The 20,512-nt window shown below is 35.7% G+C and overlaps 1 protein-coding gene across 4 annotated transcripts in view; it reads left to right on the top strand.

Annotated features, from left to right (window-relative positions):
• FSTL5 (follistatin like 5) overlaps positions 1-20,512 on the top strand; it is a 558,399-nt gene that overhangs the window by 367,311 nt on the left and 170,576 nt on the right. For all 4 annotated transcript variants that reach the window (XM_037058318.1, XM_037058317.1, XM_037058316.1 and 1 more), the window contains exon 7: positions 11,401-11,567. In XM_037058318.1, coding sequence (XP_036914213.1) covers positions 11,401-11,567 — 167 coding nt within the window. The remainder of the gene's footprint in view (positions 1-11,400; positions 11,568-20,512) is intronic.

Below are 20,512 nucleotides of genomic sequence, written 5' to 3'. Positions count from 1 at the left end.
TGTAAGTGGAAGGGTGATTATCACTATGTTCCATAGTGTTTTGTTTTTTAAATATACATATGTTTAAGTGTTTCCCCAAGGACACTTAGTTTATGTGTAAGAGTATAAATATACATATGTTTAAGTGTTTCCCCAAGGACACTTAGTTTATGTGTAAGAGTAGAACCAAAGTTGAGCATAAACAGTCTTATGAGTCATGAGCCCAGGTGTTTCCTCTCATGCTTAAGTGACATCTATGAAAATGAAACCAAAGTCATTATCCATAAACACTGTCATTTTTCAAAATGATCATAATGTTACTTTCCCAAACATGGTGAAATTGTGCCTAACAACCTACAAATACTTCAATAGCTCTCCCCTGTTAATAACAGCTGCAGCATAGCCAGAATTTACTAAAGGCCAGACACTGTAACATTTCAAAATATCATCTCTTTATCTTCGCAGTATTGTAATAAGGGACCATCTTTATTTTAAAGATGGAAAAATGAAGAGTTGCAGAATTGCAATAATTTGTCAAAAGGCTTCCCAATAGTGTGCATTAGAAACCAAACTGAGACAGGCATTAAAGTCATGTCTTGAATCCAGGCTTTATTGGTAATATAGTTCATTCTTTCATCCTTCATTTTCAGTAGCATATATCTTTTAAGATAATTGCTATACAAAATCACCAAAGATAAGATTTTTTCCCCTTCTGAGTACTTATGGTCAAGGACCTGAACTCCTTCTGTTTTTGCATTAGCCATCGTTAGTGTGTTGGGGAACATTTCTAACCAATCATTAGATGGCTGCTGAAGCTTCAGTATATGTTTTTTAAATTGAATCTATTGGGCTGGCATCGGTTCACAAAACCACACAGGTTTCAAGTGTGCAACTCAACAAAACATCATCTGCATGTTATAGAACAGAGGTCCAAGAAGGATAAATAATTGTCCCACCCAAGATGCCAAAAACTGTTACAGAAAAACAGCCCCCCACCAAGGATGGTATACTAATACCATCTGGACCACCTAGTGGGCTCTTCTGTCCACCGCCAGAGGAAAGACATCTCTCAATGCCAGAGATTTGTGAAAAGGAAAGGAAAGGTTTATTTAAAGCTATACAGATTGAAAGTAGTGGCCCAATGTTCCCATTAATATACCAAAGTCCTTTTGGATACCCATAGATGCCCACAGTGCTTCCTTCTCCCCTTGCCCTAATTTGGGGTACCAAAACTCAGGAGAAGAAGCACACGTCCATGTTTCAGACCACTGGCACCATCAGCTGTGTCACCATCCAGGCAGGATCTCTAATTACTCCAAGGCCATGTGGCACCTTCTCATGGTCCACTGGCAAAGAGTTCTTTCCTCCTTCTTCCAGGCAAAGTCTCTCCTGCCTCCCAGACCACTCAGCCAAAGGGAGCACCCCAAAGCCATGTGGCCCTCTTCTACCAGAGCTGCAGGGGTCTGCACTCTGGCCAAAACCTCCTGGCTCTTCTCTCCACCAGAGCTACAGAGAGGGTAGGGTCCCCACTCTGGCAAAGCCAAGTGGCAATTGTCTGCTAAAGCCACATGGTGATTGTCTCTACCCCCAGCTCTGGGGGTCCCCACTCTGTCCAAAAGCTGCGTGGTATTTCTCTTCACAAGGCTGAATGGGTCCCCACTATGGCAAAGCCGTGTGGTACTCCTCCTGTGTCTAGGTTTTAAATCCCCATGCCAATCCTTTGCAGCCCCATTTCTGGCTCCTCCCACAATTGGCTACACCTGCCAGCATTCCTGTATTATTCCAAGTTTACTGGGCTGCCATAGTGAGTCTGGGCAGGCGTGGCCCCATGGTGTGGGGCCAATCATCCCCAAGCTCTCATGCAGGCACTGTAACCAGGGCTGGTAGTTGCCTCCCAGTTTCATCTTGGGTGGAAGTCACTCCCTTCTCCCTGGCTCAAAGCACGGCCACAGCTATTTAACATATCTATGGAACCAGTTAAAGGTCATAGATATGTTAAATGACCATTCTAGAGGTTGTCTGAGAAACTGTTGCTTTGCAAAACAGCTCTCAATGGCCCCTCTCCATTTGTCCCTTCTCCCAACTGACACCTGTGGGGGATGTAAGGGGTGAGGACATCTTATATGTCTTTGTAATATTTCCTGGACACCCTGAGTTCTGGACCCCATTCCAAACCCCTTTGGGGGCCCCCCTCTTGGCTGCACCCTGTATCATGCACACTGCACTGTGTACCCACTGCCCCAAGCAAAGTCTCTTTCTGCCCCGACTTTCTCCCGTTTGCTCACCTCCACCTACCCCCCACCCCCATTTTTTCTGCCTGTCACCACACTGGTGTCTGCATCGCTCCTTCCTGACACTGTCTGCTCCATGTATCTTTTTAACACAATAGCATCAGAAATAGAAAAATAAAATTGGGATCATAGCAGCATTTACTGAATAGGGTAGTTTTGAAAATTAAATGAAGTCAGTACTTAGAATAATGCCTAAAAAATAGTACGTGTTCTGCAAATTTGACAATAATTCTCTTTTACTGTAGTCCTGCAATAAGCAACACAGTTGTAAAGAAATGTTAAACTGGGTGGAGTATACCTTGAACTATTAATGCATTATTATTCTAGACTATATACCTATCATGTTAAATTTACCCAGTTGTAGGCACCTTTGAGATTTTCCATACATATCACTGAATGAATGGGCTTCTTCACAAACTTCAGTTTAAAATTCTAATGTATGTAATTTATTTGAAAGAAGAAATTAAATAAAAGTGAGCCAAAAAGTTGTATGGCAATTATGCAATATTCATAAGACCACAGAAGGAATATCAAAGAGATGAAAAAAAGAAAATGAGACTCCCTATTGTTAACATGTATAACTGCTCAAGTATGATCGAAATGCAGTCAGGTCTATAATGTTGTATTGTCCTTATCACAGTTATAAAGAGAATAAAAAAGGAAATTCCAATTCTGTAGAAAAGCCTTTGTTTCATTGTTTTGAAGAAAATATTTTATTAAAGCCTTTTTAGGCATTTCCCCATAAGTTGTAAATCCCACCAATGACATAGGAAAAAATGACTTTTTTGTTGTAATAGCTAAATACTTTAATGTATGCTTGTGATTCTCTGTCCTCATGTCTTTCAGAATTTGTGGCAGGAATAATTGCATTATCATTCTTATTATTTGAATTTTCTTCTCTACCAGCTCACTTTCTTCAGGATAAATTCAGGATTCCTTTGTCCTGTTCCTTAGCAGATTCTTCTCTCCCCATTTAGATGGCTTCTTTTCTTTCTTTGTCCAATATATTAAAGGTAGCTTGAAAATTTACGTGTGGCTACCTACATTGTTCCTTCACACTCTGTTTCCTACCTAAACACTCTGTTTTATCTATATCGCACTCCAGGTTTCTGCAAAGCTGATGGATAACTTGGCTTTTGTAAACATGAACTAGCAGATCTAGTTTGTCTACAGCAGGTGTTACTTCCCAATGGAGAAAAGTTTGTATATGAATTTACACACTTGGTTAAGGTATATAAGAATTTATATTGCTTTAGCCCTGGTTGGTGTGGCTCAGTGGATTGAGCGCCAGCCTGTGAAGCAAGGGGTCACTGGTTTGATTCCCAGTCAGGGCACATGCCTTGGGTTGCAAGCCCCTCTCTCTAAATATACATAGAGGCAACTACACATTGGTGTTTCTCTTCTTCTCTTTCTCCCTCCCCCTCTCTCTAAAAATAAATAAATAAAATCTTATAAAAATAATTTATATTGCTTTATATTCTTCCTGATTCTATCACAAGATTTGGTAATTTGCGCCAATCTGAAAGAGTTGACTTAAATTTGCATCTCCCTGATGACGCTTATGGTTGAGTGCTTTTTTAGATTTTTCTTAGCTTTATAGGTTAACTAATCATGAGGCATTTGTTCAAGTCTTTTGCTGATGATTTTTTGGACTTGTTTGTATTTTTCTTATTGATTTTCAGGAGATCTTTATTAGTTCTGCATATGAAATTGTTACTAGACTAAAGGGGTCTGTCTGAATGCATCTAAGCCCAATCGAACAGGAATGATAGCTTACAGCAAAGTAAGGGTTTGGTGAGCTACTGCACAAAGACCTGGCTTACAGGATGAGTTATAAAGAATTAAAAAACATTCATCACAATAACTACAGGAGTTAAGAGTCATGGTCAGGGTCCCTGTCTGTTCTGACTGGTCAACACTAGAGTAGGGGGCAGTAGATCAGTTTATCTGGCTGTGATATCAACCATAGTATCCTTGCCTCTGGTTTCACTGCTTTCTTGGATCTGGAGGTGAAAAGACAACTGAGGCTTCGATGTTACCTCTAGTTTGACTAAAATTATGTCTCTGTGATCAGTAGACCCCCAAGACTTTGTTCCTAAAAGTAGTTAATGCTGATCAGAACCTCATTGTCCTGAGGGCTTAAAAATTAAGGTAGTGGATGTGCAGGCAACGAGACAGGAGAGGCAGGGGGCCAGGTGAGGCCAGGTTTAACCAAAAGAGCACGGAGGAAAGGTCCTATTAAAGAAATGAAGTTTCTGTGTGATTATACGATGTTTGCTAGGTTTGTGAATGGCACAACACTGTCTTTTCTCGTTTGGCAACTTGCGTTTAGGTCTCAATGATGTCTTTTGAGCAATCGACAATTTAAATTATAAGGTAGTCAAACTTATAAATCACTTCCCTTATGGTGAATTTTTTGTGTCTTGCTTAAGAAATCTCCCTCTACCCCAAGATTATTAAGATATTCTCTTTATGTAGTCAGGTATTTTTGAAGTACTGAAGCTTCACGTTAAACTTGGCATCATATTTGAACACCTTCTGTGCTCTCCTTTCCTTTTCGCATCTTTGAGCTTCATCCAAGGTCATTTTCTTCTGATCAAAGAACATTCTTCATAAATTACCTTAGTGCAATTTACTACAAACAAACTTTCAGTTCCTTTTTTATATTTTTACTTTATTTTGATTTTTGTCTGTGTGTATAGAATTCCAAGGTTGATTTTATTTTTCCAATACTTTCCCTAGCTTTTTGTTTCTGTTTTTGCTGATGATATCAATTACCTAACTCTCCTTAATGTGAAGGCCATCTGTATTTTTTTGTTTGCATAATTTTAAGATTTATTTTTATCTTTATCTTCAGTTTTACACTTTAGTGTCTAGGTGTGAATAATTCTAGTTTATCTTTGTATGAACTTTGATGAACTTCTTAATCCATTGATTGGTGTCCCTCAACATTTACAGAAAATTTCCAGCTATCATTTCTTCATATGTTGCCTCTGCCCATTTTCTCTGTTTTCTCCTTCTGAGATTTCAAATACATTTATTTTTTTGTTAACCTCATCTGTATTTTCAAATTTTTTTATCTTTAAAGAATTTTTATTTAGTAGATGATAATAGACTTAACCAAAAGGATTTTAATTAAAGTTAATATGTAATCATGGAGACAGTGTGAATTACCTAAAATACTGTGGAAATTTGGAAGAGGACCAAGGAAGGTCTTGTGAGAAAATGGTCAGTTAGGTTGAATCTTGAAGAATAAATGGGCAAGAATGGGGGAGCACTGGAATAAGTTTTTTTTTTAGGCATTTTTCTGAAATAAAGTGCTCAAAGTAAAAATTCTGTTACACCAGATTCATGTTATTTTGATATATTCTGTGTTGATGAGCATAAATATTTTAAGTTAAATATCTAAGTGTGTTGGTATAGGCACAACAAAATGTTTTCAGCAACCTTAATTTATATCATAATCCTTATCATATATTAACTAAGACCCATTGTGTGTGTTTTTATATACTTTTATCTTTATTTTGCTTTTTCTACTACCATTCAGTCCCCTTTTATTCCCTTCTCCGCAGCAATCACCACCCTGTGATGATTTTTGTCCTTTTTTTATTCCATCAATTTTTTTTTAAAGTTTTTTATTTTATTTTATTTATTTATATATCTTTAGAGGGGAAGGAGAGAGGGAGAGAAACATCAATGTATGGTTGCCTTTTGTGCATCCCCTGCTGAGAGTTGGCCTGCAGGGAACCAGCCTGCAACCCAGGCATGTGCCCTGACTGGGAATCAAACCGTGATCCTCTGGTTCACAGGCCTGTGCTCAATCCACTGAGCTACACCAGCCAGGGCTTATTCCATCAATTTTTAAATCTCTTTTCCAGTTAACTAATTTCCTTTTCTTGCTGTGTCTAATCTGCTAGTAAGTATATCAGTTTAATTCTTAAGCTATTACATATTTTATTTATATAATGTCTACTTGGTTCTCTTATAAACTTATAATGTTTATAGATTATAGATTCAAGTTCTTTGTCAAAATTTCTAAATTGAATTTTATTTTCACAAACATAAATCCAATAATCCTGCTGGGAGCATTGCTATTATATGCTATTTCATTTCATTCTCATTTTCTTTCTTTGTGTGCCATGTTATCTCTGATTGTTTGCTTGATATTTTATTTTTAAAATTGTTCATAACAATGATTATATGACTAGGATGATCTTATTTTACTATAGAGTAGAAAGCTTTATGTTTTATGAGACACCCAGGTAATGGTTCGTGGCAGCCCATACATTAATTTGCAGAGTATAGCACCTCACACAGAAATGGAAGAAGCCGTTACTGTACCTATCCCAGGTGCCTGGAGGAACAAGAAGAAACACAACAAGGGCACTTTGGCCTCTCAGTCACCTTGTCAACATGGGAAAATTTGCCCTGGCTGGTGTAGCTCAGTGGATTGAGCACAGGCCTGCGAACCACACGATTGCCAGTTGCAGGCTGGTTCCCTGCAGGCCAACTCCCAGCAGCGGACGCAGGAGAGGCAACCATACATTGATGTTTCTCTTCCTCTCTCCTTCCCCTCTAAAGATAAATAAATAAAATTAAAAAAAAAAAAGATGGGAAAATTTCCCGAAGTAACATGTGATTCCAGGTGCAATCTCATAGCTCTAAGTTATAGTTTCCTTTAGGACATTGGCTAGACAATTCCTCACTATACTGTTATCTCTTTCAAGCTTTTAAAATATGTTATTTTTTTGCTCACTTTGGCAGTACTTGTGGTAGGATATATTTAAAGAGTTCAGTGTCATTTATTTGTTTTTTTGTTGTCTTAGGTCTTCAGTGGAAGAGTTAGTCAAATTATCTGGTCCATGGTTAACAAAGGAAAAAAGTGTCTAGATCTCTTGGTAAATAATCAAAGTTTTTGTTTTATTTTAATAATACAAATTATAATACAAGCATGCAAGTGTTTATAGATAAGCAATTAGTATCAAAAGCTCTAGTCATTTTATCATAATAAGTTAGTGTGTATTTTGGTGTACCTAAATTAGGTAAACATTAACATTTATTTTGAAATCAACTACTTCTTGAAAAAGATATCATCAAAGTATCCCAATTAGTTAAGGAGTTCAGCCTGGAGTAATTGCCATTTTCTTATTATAAGAATAACTAATTTACTCCATCTAGGATTCCTAAGTATCTATTTTGAGATGTGTTTCTGACTTATTTTATTATTTTCTGCTTTTAATTGGAAAGTTATTTTAGTGAAATAAGGAGAAAATACATGTTATTTTAAAATATTTCTGATAAAATTTCTTCCAGGTTTCATTCTTATAATAAGATTCATAAGCATGATTAGAGCAATAAGATTATGAGACTAGTATTTAAATAAATTAAATAGAATATTCAACCTAATCTGAATTTAAGAACTTAAAAAGGTATAGGTATTTAGAAGCACTGAATTCTGTTTATAAGTTATGTTCTTATGATTTCGAAATGATGAATTTTCAATGAAAATTACTAAAACTGTCTTCTTTCTAACTGGTCTTTCACAAATATTCATAGTATTTTATTCCCATTCTGTTCTATTTTAAGGTCAGATACTTTTTTTATTCTAACCCAAGTTCCTATTACTACTTTTATCACCTAGTAGCTATTGGAACAGATGTTTTATGACTACTTACCTGCTGAGGTTGAAGTTGTACTCAGCTATATTTGTCTCTTTGGCTTCAGATTCTGCCAAAGACAATGATTTTTTATTCCTTTAAAGTAAGCTCTTAATATTCCTCTAAGCCAAGTTGTGAAAATGAGAAAGGGATCCACAGAGGGAAACTATTTCACTTGTTCTTAGCTTTCCTAAGTAATCAGAAGAAAAAAAGCTGGCCTGGAAATAGTATTCATAGTCTTCATTTATAACATGAGATCAGAGGAAATACCATAGCATTTGCTATTTCTTTGTATACTTGAGAGGGCCACTGATAGGAAGCAAAATGTATATATCAGAAGTAGTACTGAGATTTTTCTTAACTCAGTCTCATCTGTTATACCTACCTTATATGTTTTTGTCAGGGCATCATATTACTTTTAATATTTTGTGATATATGCATGCATTATCATTGGAGCTGGAAAGAGAGGAAGAGACACCAAAACTATTGATGTTATTGTTGCAGAGCAGTTGGCTGTACAGTAACCAGTGTACGAAGTTTATCAGTGGATTGCTGGAGAATAAATTATGTTCTCATCCATGTATATTTATAAAATATTGATTAACAATAATTGATGATGTTATTTTCAATACTTTTCTTTGCAACTCATATTTCTAACAACTATAATCTCCTAAATATACACAAACACTCAGCAACAACCAGTAGCTCCTAAAAATAAGTTTTAAATTTATTTATAGATTGATTTATAGTTATTGTTTCAGATTATTAATGCAGTCTAGACATAGTTACCATTTATCTATAAAGTTATAAATATAGCATTCTGTAAGTATTTTATTCACCATGGAAACATTCTTGATAAAAGTTAGAAACTAAGAATAAAAATGCTTAACTTTTGTGATTTTGTGAGACGAAATCATTGCTTGGCAGTAACTGTCAGAAAAACGAGAAAGATGAGCATGACAGCAGCATAGGTAAATGAATCTTGCTGCTAAATTATTTAAAGAAAAGACCACTTGATTTTGATAAGTAGCAAGTGAACATAATTGAATTTGTATATGTAGTTCTATATAATATATAAAGAGAAAAATGAAACATAGCATGAAATATGCAGAAAAGGAAATCTGAAGAGTTTCAAAATGCATGCCATTATTTAAGAATACATATTACTGAGATAGTCTTGAAAATAATTTAAAAATGTAATCTCCAAATTAATGAAAAAGCTTTTCTGTGCATGTTAATATTCCCTGGGTGGATAGTAATTCTTATTTCTAATTATACATCCTCTCAAAAAATTACACTTCAGAAAGATTTCCCATATAACGTGGTGCCAAATCTCAGCATTTATTCTAACATGTTCACTTTATCTAATTAGCATTGTAATGTGTAACTACCAAAAGCACAACCAGTTCGAATGGCCTGGAACCTCCACCAGATGCAGGAGGTTAGTGAAGAGATTCCAAGGTGACATAACAGCAGTTGCACTTCAAAATGCCAGAATAGTGGATGTGAACATGCCGTTTCTAGAACCAGATGTTCCATTATGTCTTACATGATTTTATGAGGAACCAGAAACTAAAGTTTAGGAGTGTTATTGGAAAATTATTAATAATTATTACATGAAAATTTATATCACATTATTACCTTTATAATGCTCTCTCTTCCTATAGTTTATAATGTTAAAAATCACTGTGTCTGCAAATTTGAATTTGATCTATGCTTAATTGGTCAAATACTGTTTCTTTTTGTGATTTTATATAAATATAAATATCTATAACAGAATCAGCAGTGAAGAAAAACAGATTGAAAAGATCTCTTATGTTCTTACCATTCAGGACACAGTGAAATACAATGTAAATGTGGATAAATGTCATTAGGGAACATTAAAATGTCTATACAAATGTCTGAGTAAGATGCTTGTTATCAATGTGATATTTTTTTCAGTGAGTCAATGACCAAAATAATGAACTAGGGCTGAGTGTCTCTCATAGGGATTTATAACTTCAAAACCATGCCCACCTGCTCTCTGACAAAACAAAACAATGATAACTCAAATAACCCTGGCTTTTAGACTTAGAGACTAGAAATTATGTAGCAAAATATAAGGGTCAATTAACTTCTATTTATTTTCATCAGATAATGGGGTGGCAGCCAGTGACCCATGGCATCACAGATCCCAACTTTAAGTTAGCTCGTGCATTTGGGGGGATTTTCCTGACCTTCTGATACAAAGACGTGTGCCGTTGTTAACAGTACCCAAACCATTAAACAACAATTTACTGGCTCTTTTATGAATATTTTACAAAATTCATTTGGTTACCGTTTCTCTTCCTTCTCCAGAAGAAGACAGGATTCAGAAACAGAAACAGGTAGAATGGTGAAAAGGAATGGGGAGAGGTTGTAAAGCAGGCAGCAATGATGGTACCTGATGGTAACAGTACAGAGTTTAAGCCACAAGTTTCTCCACTAAACACCCCATCCCAGGAAAATGTCACTAACCCCAGCAAAGGAACAGGGGACAATTATTGTGCCCCCAACCACTATGGAAATTTCAGATAGAATAGTGATTTGTAGTATTTCTGACCTGGCTAAGATTGAGCAAACTCTAACTGCAAGACTCAGTCATGGCAAGACTCAGAGGAAGTTACAGTGTCTGTGAATGTCAACTAAGAACTGAAAGGCTGCTTTCACCTGGGTGAAAATTGGTAAGATTACCCAAATCATCGTTCAGGTCTGTGACAGAGTTGTTAATTCCCATAGGTGGTAAGGGTTGTCAGAAAATAGGGGGAAAAAGCCAGATCCAGGTTACTAACTATATTTTTGGTCCAGAATAATTATTAGAAAAAATGTAACCAATGTTTAGTTAAAAATATGATACTTAGCTTGAAAATTTAGAGATCACAAAGCACTTGTATGTACCAACACTGTCTTGATAAAGGTGGCTGGCAGAATTTTACTTGATTGCTGTTTGGTTGGCAAAGTTCAGTTTTTCCTCCTTCAACTTTGCAAATAAAATCTCGTTCCTTTAGAGTCAATTTATGTTTCCAGCATAATGCTGCATTTTAGCTATTCAGCTATGCTAGTGTTCTCTGAAGCTAGCCAGCCATGATATCATGTCACCTACAATCTAAATCTATCCGTGAATAAACAACTTCATTTTTATTTCAATGCCAATGATACAGCACATGTTGACTTGGCAGTCAAATAATTTATTTCTCTTTTGGGTGCGACTTCCAGACTTATTATAACCCTACTTCTGATATTCGCTTCATGTTTAATAGTACTTTGCCTCATGAGGATGCTTGTCAATCAAGTTGAAATGTCATTCTGACCTATTATTGGAAACAATTTACTCTGTTTTTAGTTCATCACAGGTTTCTTCCTGTTTATCTAAATTAAAGCCGTCACTACTAGCATTTAAACACTTTATACAGAACTATGGGCCCATCAACATTACTGACCCTTTATCTCTACAGAGGTGATCCAGCTGAGTCTGCCTGAAGACCAGAAGCTGAGCATCACAGCGGCAACCGTGGGGCAAAGTGCTGTTCTGAGCTGTGCCGTTCAGGGAGCGCTGCGGCCTCCCATCATCTGGAAAAGGAACAATATTATTCTGAACAATTTAGATCTGGAAGACATCAGTGTAAGTACACAAGTAGATGTATCTTTGTAATTTGCATATTCCACATAGACTACTCTAGACTCTGTGAAGTCTAAGGAGCTTAATGAATATTGCATGCAGAGTAGAAGAGAATTGTTGGAACATTGTCACGTTCATTCTACTGACCAGGGGGTGCACTGTGGATCGTCTGAAAGTATCTAAATTATCCAGATCACTTGTTCAGGTGTGGTAAGCAGGTTATGGGGCACTGTGCTGGTGTGAAGTCACATAAACGTAAACCACAAAGGCCCGACTTTCAGAATTGCTCTAATTACCAATAATTAATCTTGCATTTGCTACTTTGGTTGAGCCACACCCTATCGCTGGTGTTATAGTGGGAAGAGGCAGTTTTTGCCTCCAAAACTTCATAATGGTCAGAAACAATAAATCTTAATCAAACAAATAAAAGCATTCCTGTCCTAGAATGAAGAAATGTTTCCCCACTTTGGCTCACACCTAGAGATTCAGAATCTAAACCCAGTCCAATAGGGTGCAGCTCCAGAGGTGAAGAAAAACAGAACAGACTTCAGGTGCTCACCTCTTTCTTCCACGCTTTGTGCTAAAAGTGAGCATCCAAGAGTGAACAGCATCCTAGACCTTTAAAGAAGGGGAAAAAATATGTCATTTTTTTGTCTATGGAAATAAGGTGGGGCGATCTTTTAACTCTTTTAAGGTGGGGTGATTTGGGGGTTTTATGATCCCTTTGCACATACATTTTAGTTACTTTTTATTATCATTCAAGAAAGCCATCTTTTATCCCCTTATGCCTTATTGCTTTATGAAGAACTGCTAATGAGAGAGTCACTCCTATTGGTTACATTTAACTAATTAATATCTTTGTTTAATGTCCTCGAATTATTCAAAAACAGGAAACTTCTGCAATTTTAGTATTTTTTATGTTAATGAAAATTTTCTAAGTCTGCTTACATCTGGAAACTTCCCTCAGAGTGTATATGGAGAGTACTGTTTAATTGTCTAAGCTTTAAAGGACATTGTGGTGAAGAATGTGGTCTAATCTCAGGGGCATTCGAGATTCTTTGGGGCAAAATCTACTTGGGTTTGCTTTATGCCTCATATCTGTATTTTATCTTTCATTTTATATCTCAATGTTTACCCTCAGCCTTTCCACTATTAATTTTCAAGAAGCTTGTGTATTCTAGATGCTATGATATGAAAAAGCTCAAAGTTAGCTCATTTGAATTATTTCAAAAGTAAGGAAGAGTATACTGTGTGTGATGTTCTATAGACAGCTTGCAAAAGTGGACCTATTCTTGTGCATGGATCTTGTAAATTAATTTGCTTACTTCCTAATTCTTGATTCTGTTCTAAAAACTTCTGATTTCTAGAAAAATAATTATAGGCAAGTTAGGTCTTTAAAATGTATGTAAATATTAGCTTTGCACCGTGGCAGTATCATAGTCAATGAGGTTTATCCAAGGCATAGTTATTGCTAATTAAAATAGATGTAAATATTAGATAAATTCTAGAATCAATAACATGAAAGTTACTGGACAAAGTTATTTTGGATACATTTCATAGAGTTGATAAATTTTGAGAATTTTAAAAGCACTTCCAATATTTTAAAAATTTTGATTTTACTTCAAACCATATTTAATTAAGTTGACAAGCATTCAACTAAAACTGCAGAGAATAGCCAAAGATATCTCTGAAAGAAGAAATGTTTATTCCATTTCCAAAATATGTCCCTGGTGTTTCACTTCGAGTACTATGACATCAACTGTCAGATTATCTAAATACATTGAATACACTTCAATACATTAAGCACATTTACCAATGTAGATAAAATGTGAACTAAAACACTTATAAATATTACTTATTATGTTTTGTTTTATATTTTCTGCTGCTTAAGTACCACCTTCAGCACATAAATGGCACCAGTTACATAAACTCTGGAGTGGCCAGTGTTCAGTTCCAACGGGCGTCTAGTCACCCAGGCTCAGCTGCTGCTCATCCCTTTTTCCTGACTTCTCGCCCATTGCTCTTCCGGGTGTTCTGTGAGCTTCCTAATATCTTTATTAAGTTCCTTTTCTGCTTAAAATTAGCTGGCATGAGCTCTAGTGTCTGGGACTAAGAATGTGTCTAATTAATTTTTTTGGATCTGATATGTTCGGAAGCAGCTTCTTAAAATGTAGGTTTTTGTTGTTAGATATGGATTTCGGACGTGTTGCAAGATCATGATGATTTTGCCATAGTAAATTGCTTTCTGACTTTTTCTTAAGCAAAGAATTTCAAATTTCAGAAATGAATCTGTTTTTAGACCCTTTTATTAATTTATTTATTTTCCTAAGTGGGTTTAGTTCTCATTACATTATGTAAAATTACATTTATAAATGTCTTTCATGTCAAAAGGAATCAGTGACAATATACAATAGTCTTTGTGATTCTTTAACTAACGTACATAAGATTTAGTATATAATAACTAGTCAAGATATAACACCTTCTGATTATAAAAAACTAAAATAATATATATTTATTGTTGTTCAAGTACAGTTGTTTCCATTTTCCTCCTACCACCTCCCACCCCAGCCATCCTCATGAAAAAAATAACAGCTCAAAAGACATAAATAAATAAACAAAATAAATAAATATAGATTTATCACTGGATGATGTGGCTCAGTGGATTGAGCACTGGACTGCAAAGCAAAATGTCACCATTTCAATTCCCACTCAGGGCACATGCCTAGCTTGCAGGCCAGGCCTCCAGTAGGGAGCACAGGAAAGGCAATCACACACTGATGATTTTCTCCCTCTCTTTCTCTCTCCCTCCCCCTCTCTCTAAAAATAAATAAATAAAATCTTTTTAAAAGAAATAAAAAATAATATAGATATTTCAAAAGTAACATAACTACTCCTCTCTTCTACATTTACTTATTCCCATTCTTATGTGTGGAAGACAGCCCTGTCATTAATTGCAAACCTAATTTTATTTGTTTAATAGAATGAATTCGTACAACTGCTCGTCATTCCACTCCTTTATTATCTCATTAGCCCTGAAAACAATTCCCTCCATGAAGCAGGGATACTTATTCTTCATTTACACTGGAGGGAGTTATGCTAAAAGCACTGAGCCCAAGGCTGAGCTAATAAGTAGTGCAGCTGGGATGTTTACAGAACCTGACTGACTCTACATATGCTTAAACACTGTGTTGAAGTGAGATTTTGGTAGTTTTTTGTTTCCCTTTGGAAAGTATATTTCAAATAATTTTGGTCCCTATATATTATACATATATTTAATATTCTCTGGTATTATGTGTGGACCCGATTGATATTTAATTGGTGATTGAAGCCTTTCATTTGGCCTCTCTTCTCTTTTGTATCAAATGAATAAAAAGACATCCCTGGACTGCCAGAAAGAATATGGCACAGTAGTTTGCAGCAAGTGCTGGGGTTACAGACTGTCCACGTTTCAATTAATATTCAGTCTCTTGGGAGTGATGTGCCCTCAAGCAAGTTATTTAACTTTCCTATGCCCCAACTTCCTAATCATAAATTAAAGATAATAGAATAAACTCATTTTTGTTGTGTGTGTGTATGTGAGAGAGAGAGAGAGAACTACTAAGATACGCCTTGTAAAGCTGGTTACACTCTTTGAGGCTTGTTGCAGATGTTCAGTTAACCTAGGTTCTTTGTTTCCTCTCTTCCTTCTTCTTTTTCCTCCTCCCTTTCTCTTCCACTTTGCTCTCTTTCTCTAATACACATTTCAAGGAGCAAAGGTATACTCAATCTGCCTGAAACAATAGATACTCAACATTAGGATACATGTATTAATAAGATAACTAACAAGAAGCACCAGAACCAACCTTGATCCAATTATAGCAACTAAAACTAGAAGACTTTTTTTCTATTCAATCCAGCTTCAGGAATCATGCTAATGTATCTTCCTATTAGCAATCTGCTGTTAATCCCTGCTCTAGAGATGTACCATTGAATTCACTCATCTACTGTATATTCCCTTTTTTCCTCTGTTTTGTGTCCTCAACCCTCTTTCTGCCCAAATTCCTGGAAAAGATAATTGGTTCATTTTATAATGCTTTTTTGGTTGGAGGTGGGCACACAAATTCCAATTCTGGTGTTATTCTGACTGAGTCCTAACCTGGTCTTATCAGCTACAACCAGATGAGAACAATGCAGATGAGAACTACAGAACATGACTCTCCTATTGACCTCAGTTTTTATCAGCTGGTTCCTGGTTTCGAAGTCACCTTCCAGATGAAAGCTGGATTAAGAAAGACAAGGCAAGCATAGAGACAAAGATATAGATTTGAGAGAGGCATCATTAGAAAATAGAGTTGGCTAAAAGAATTGGCAGTTGGAAGTGAAGGAATGGGAGAAATGAAAACACGGCTCTATTTTTAGATACTCTGACTTTACCAGGAAAAATCTCAGAAAGGCTTCGGGTAGCAGAGATTTTTTAAAAATTATTATTATTTTTTTATTTTAGAGAGAGAGGAAGGGAGAGAGAGAGAACTGTCCATTTATTGTTCCAGTTATTTATGCATTCATTGGTTGGTTTTTCTGTGTGCCCTGACCGCAGACCCAACTTGTAACTTTGATGTATCAGGATGATGCTCTAACCAATTGAACTAACTAGTCAGGGCCAGATAGGAGAGATTTTTATTTCCTTTGTTTCTGAGAAAAATTAGGTCTAAAAATGCTAGCCATTATTGAATGTATCTTATTTATCATACTTGTACTTTTCCACCATTAATTAAGTTTTATTATAATCTGGTCCTTATTCAACATTGAAATCAAATGATATCATACCAACCTCAATTTCAATTCTAGCTGTATAACTTATTAGCTATGTGATACAATGCATTGATTTAAGCAATTTAAGCTTCAGTCTCTTCATCTGTAAGAGGAAGGGTTGTGGTAAAATCCAATGATACACGCCAAGTGTTGAATACAATATGTTATTTTTTATAACTATTAGTATCTTGATTCAGTCATGTTCAATAACAAGTGTAAACCCCTGTGAAAATATTATTTCTTTGAAAATAACCTGATATATAGTATTAACACTTTCAACGACTTGCTAGATAAAATATAGAACCCTCAGGTAATTTTGAAATTCAGATACACAGTAAATATTTTTTCCTGTAGGTATGTGCCAAATGTTAATGGGACATACTTATACAAAAATTATATTTGTCTATCTGAATTTCAACTTTAATTAGGTGTCATATTTTACTTGCTAAGTCTAGCACTCTATTTACATGAAACACAAATTAGCTTGAATGTTGTAGTAAGCCATTTTTCTACCACTGATACTATGGCTTATATTACTAAGATTAAAAGTTTGACCTCTTCAGGTAAATTTAATACATTCTTTTTCAGATTTCTATTGTTTTCTCATTCTTAGTATTTGTTCTATGATTTGTTTTCTACATCTATCTGATCTATGTTAACAGTTGTGTCTAGCACTAAGTAGAAGAGACCAAAAAAATAGTGGTCTAAATCCATAAGAATTTATTTTCCCATAGAATATACTGTCCATAGCTGGCATGGTGGCTCTACAAAGCAGCTAGAACTGAAACTCTTATCTTCTGGCATTTCAAGAGCATGGCTTTCCTTCTCAAGGTCATCTCAGGGTTCGAGAGGGCTGTTGGAGCCCCATTTACCAATCTACATCCCATCAATCTATAATCCAGGTTCATGGCAGCACAAAGCAGGTGAAAGATAAATGGTGCTTCTCCCTGGCAGTCCCACAACAGTTTATGGGTCAGTGATGAGCAGTAAATGCAATAACTGTACTAGGGAGCCTAGTAAATACAATCGTTTAGATAGACACCCTGCTCAGCCTTCAATTGCAAAAGAGGAACAGGAGAAAAATCTCTATTTCTCTATTAAAAGCTGACCAAGAGGATATAATATGTTCCAGACTAGCTCTTTTGTTTGTTTTTCTGCATTGATTAAACATGATTATCTGTCTGAACTCAAATCTAAGCAACTCTGGCCCTGACTCCTGTGGCTCTTAAGCAAGTTGAACATCATCACTCAAAATGAAAGGTTGCCAGTTTGATTCCTTGTCAAGGGCCCAGGCCTGGGTTCCAGGCCAGGTCCTCAACTGAGGGCATGTGACAGGCAACTAATTGATGATTCTTTTGCACATGCATGTTGGTGCTTCTCTGCTTCTCTTTCCCTCTCTCTAAACATAAATAAATAAAATCTTTAAAAAAATTTAAGCATCTCTGCCTCCCATTATTGTTTCTTCAGTAATTGGGTCAGCCTTCAATTTATTTCTTTGAATGTTTTGTTTTGCTTTTTGTAGGCCAGCCCAAGTGCCCCTCAATAGATGAGTAGATAACAATGCTATGGAACATTTACACAATGGAATAGTACTCTATTGTAAAAGAAAAAAGAAGAAAATCTTACATTTATAATAGCATGGATGGACCTAGAGAACATTATACTGAGAAAAATGTCAGCCAGAGAAAGAAAATACTATATCATTTCACTTATTTGTGAAATTGAATAGACAAGATAAAGAAAATAAAAATAAAAACACTCATAGATAGAACAGACTGAACACTTTGGGCAGAGTGGGGCTGGCTGAAATAGCTAAAGGTATTAAGTAAAAACACACAAAAAAACTTACAGTCGCAGATACCGGTATAGTGATCACCAGAGGGAAGGAGGTGAAGGGCCGTAGGAGAAGGTAAACAGGGAATAAACGGTGATTGAAGGAGACAAGGCTATGGGTGGTAAACACACAATATGATATACAGGTGATGTGTCATAAAAGTGTACACTTCAAAGCCTATTTAGTTAACCAGTGTAACTCAAGAAATTCAGAAAAATCTGTATGTGTAAATAAATCGACACCTCTTATTAAAGCCAGGCAGGTCTTCACAAATTTACATATACCCCTTTCCTTTCCTCTTTAAAACCCTTTTAATGGGTTCTTGTAGTTTTCAAAAAAAAAGATTAAAGAAATGTTTGGCTTGGTCTATAAAGCTGGTGTCTTTATTAAATCTTTTCACACATATTCACTCTTTACTACAACCTCTTTAAAACACTTGCTAACCTCTGTGTTAGGTTGTGTTATTGCTGCCATCTCTGAACACATTTCTTGTCTCTATAGGAAGTCCTTCCCTTGTCCCCTTCATCTCCCTAAACCCTTCCCATCCTTTAAGAATAGACACATCCTTCTTATGCCTAATTTTGACCTTTTTAAGGTTTTTGTTCAGTAACTATAGTACCTGTTACATCATAATAAAACTGAGTATTTTTATTTTTTAATTACTTTTTCATTGAATTAATGGAGGAAACATTAGTTAACAAAATTATATAGGTTTCTGGCATACAATTCTTCAATAATACACCATTTGTTTATTGTCTTTTGTGTTCACCATCCCAAGTCAATGGACTAGAAACTTTCAGCACAAGGGCCCTCGCCTGTCCAACTTTTCGTCATTAAATGCCCAAAACACAAATGACAAAGTGAGTTTCTCATATTTGAATGATGCATTACAGTAGCCTTCCTCCATTTGCTTCATTCCATGGCCCCCCCGTGGGTTGATGGCTAGAAACATGGGTAGTACCAAACTCTAGATATACTATGTTTTTTCCGAGACATTCATACTTACGAAAAATTTAATTCATAAATGAGGAATAATAAGAGATTAACAATACTAACTAATAATGAAATAGAATAATCACAATAAGTGAGTAAAAGTTATATAAATGTGGTCTGTCTTTCAAAATATCTATTGTGTTGTAGCCACCTTCTCGCTTAAAGGAAAGCACTTTACAGCTTCTCTCTGGCATATCTAAATTGCCAAATCAGTGCTCTTGTGTTTGGGGGCTATTATGAAATAAAATACACGTTCCTTGAACACCAGCTCTGCTATTTCGTGACAGTCAATCTGATAACTAAGACAGCTACTAAGTGATTGGAGGGTGAGTAGCATGCACAGCATGGATGCTCGGGATAGAGGGATGATTCACATCCTGGGCAGGACAGTGTGGGAAGGCATGAGATTTCATCACACTCCTCAGAGGGCATGCAATTTAAACCTTGTGAATTGTTTATTTCTTGAATTTTTAATTTAATACTTTTGGATGGCTGTTCATCATAAGTAACTGAAACTGCAGAAACTGTAGCCACAGATAAGGGGGGACTACAATACCAGATCCATTTGAAGACTTTTTTTTTTATATTTAAAACCTTACTAGGGATTTCATTTACTTACTGTAGCCACATGCATACTTATAAATCAACTGATGCTTATTGGCAATCAATCACTTAAGCCTAAAACAGCTCAACAATTTCCAGATTCAATTTCTTTAATAACATTTCTCATTAAGCATATTGATTTTTTACTACAGCTTCAATTTAATCTCCTATTATATGCAGTAAGAGGGGAGCACAAAACATGAGGGGAAACACAATGTTGGTCATTGTTTAATCTTCATGCATTCAACAAATATTGATTTAACTACTACACTTTTTCAGTCACTCAACTAAATGCTGAGGATATACTTAAAGGGGACATTATTTCCATCTTCAAAATCTCACAGATTGAAGGAATCAAAAAGAAAGCAATTGCATTACATTTACTAACACAATGTTAAACTGTATCATAAATGTATATATTTGTATGTTTTGTATACAGATATATATAAAGAATAAAAAAGGGAAGCCTATTTTAAGTGTCCGGAGTTATAGAAGACATTTAGGAATACAGTAGTGTTTGAGTATAGATGGTAGCTAGATGAAGGAGTGGTAAATAAGACCACTCCTTCATCTATATGCTGCAAAACAGCATATAGATAGCATAGTACATTCAATGAAGTGAAAGCCCCCTGGTCTGTCTAAGAATAAGCAAAGGCAGTAACTTAATAAAGGGCTGGAATATACTGGGTGGGGCAAAAGTAGGTTTACCTTTGTGAGTATGTGAAAC

This window comes from Sturnira hondurensis, unplaced genomic scaffold (assembly GCF_014824575.4).
Source record: "Sturnira hondurensis isolate 20B ecotype Veracruz unplaced genomic scaffold, ASM1482457v3 Scaffold0010128, whole genome shotgun sequence".
Lineage (NCBI taxonomy): Eukaryota > Metazoa > Chordata > Mammalia > Chiroptera > Phyllostomidae > Sturnira > Sturnira hondurensis.
This window is presented reverse-complemented; position numbering and strand designations above follow the sequence as displayed.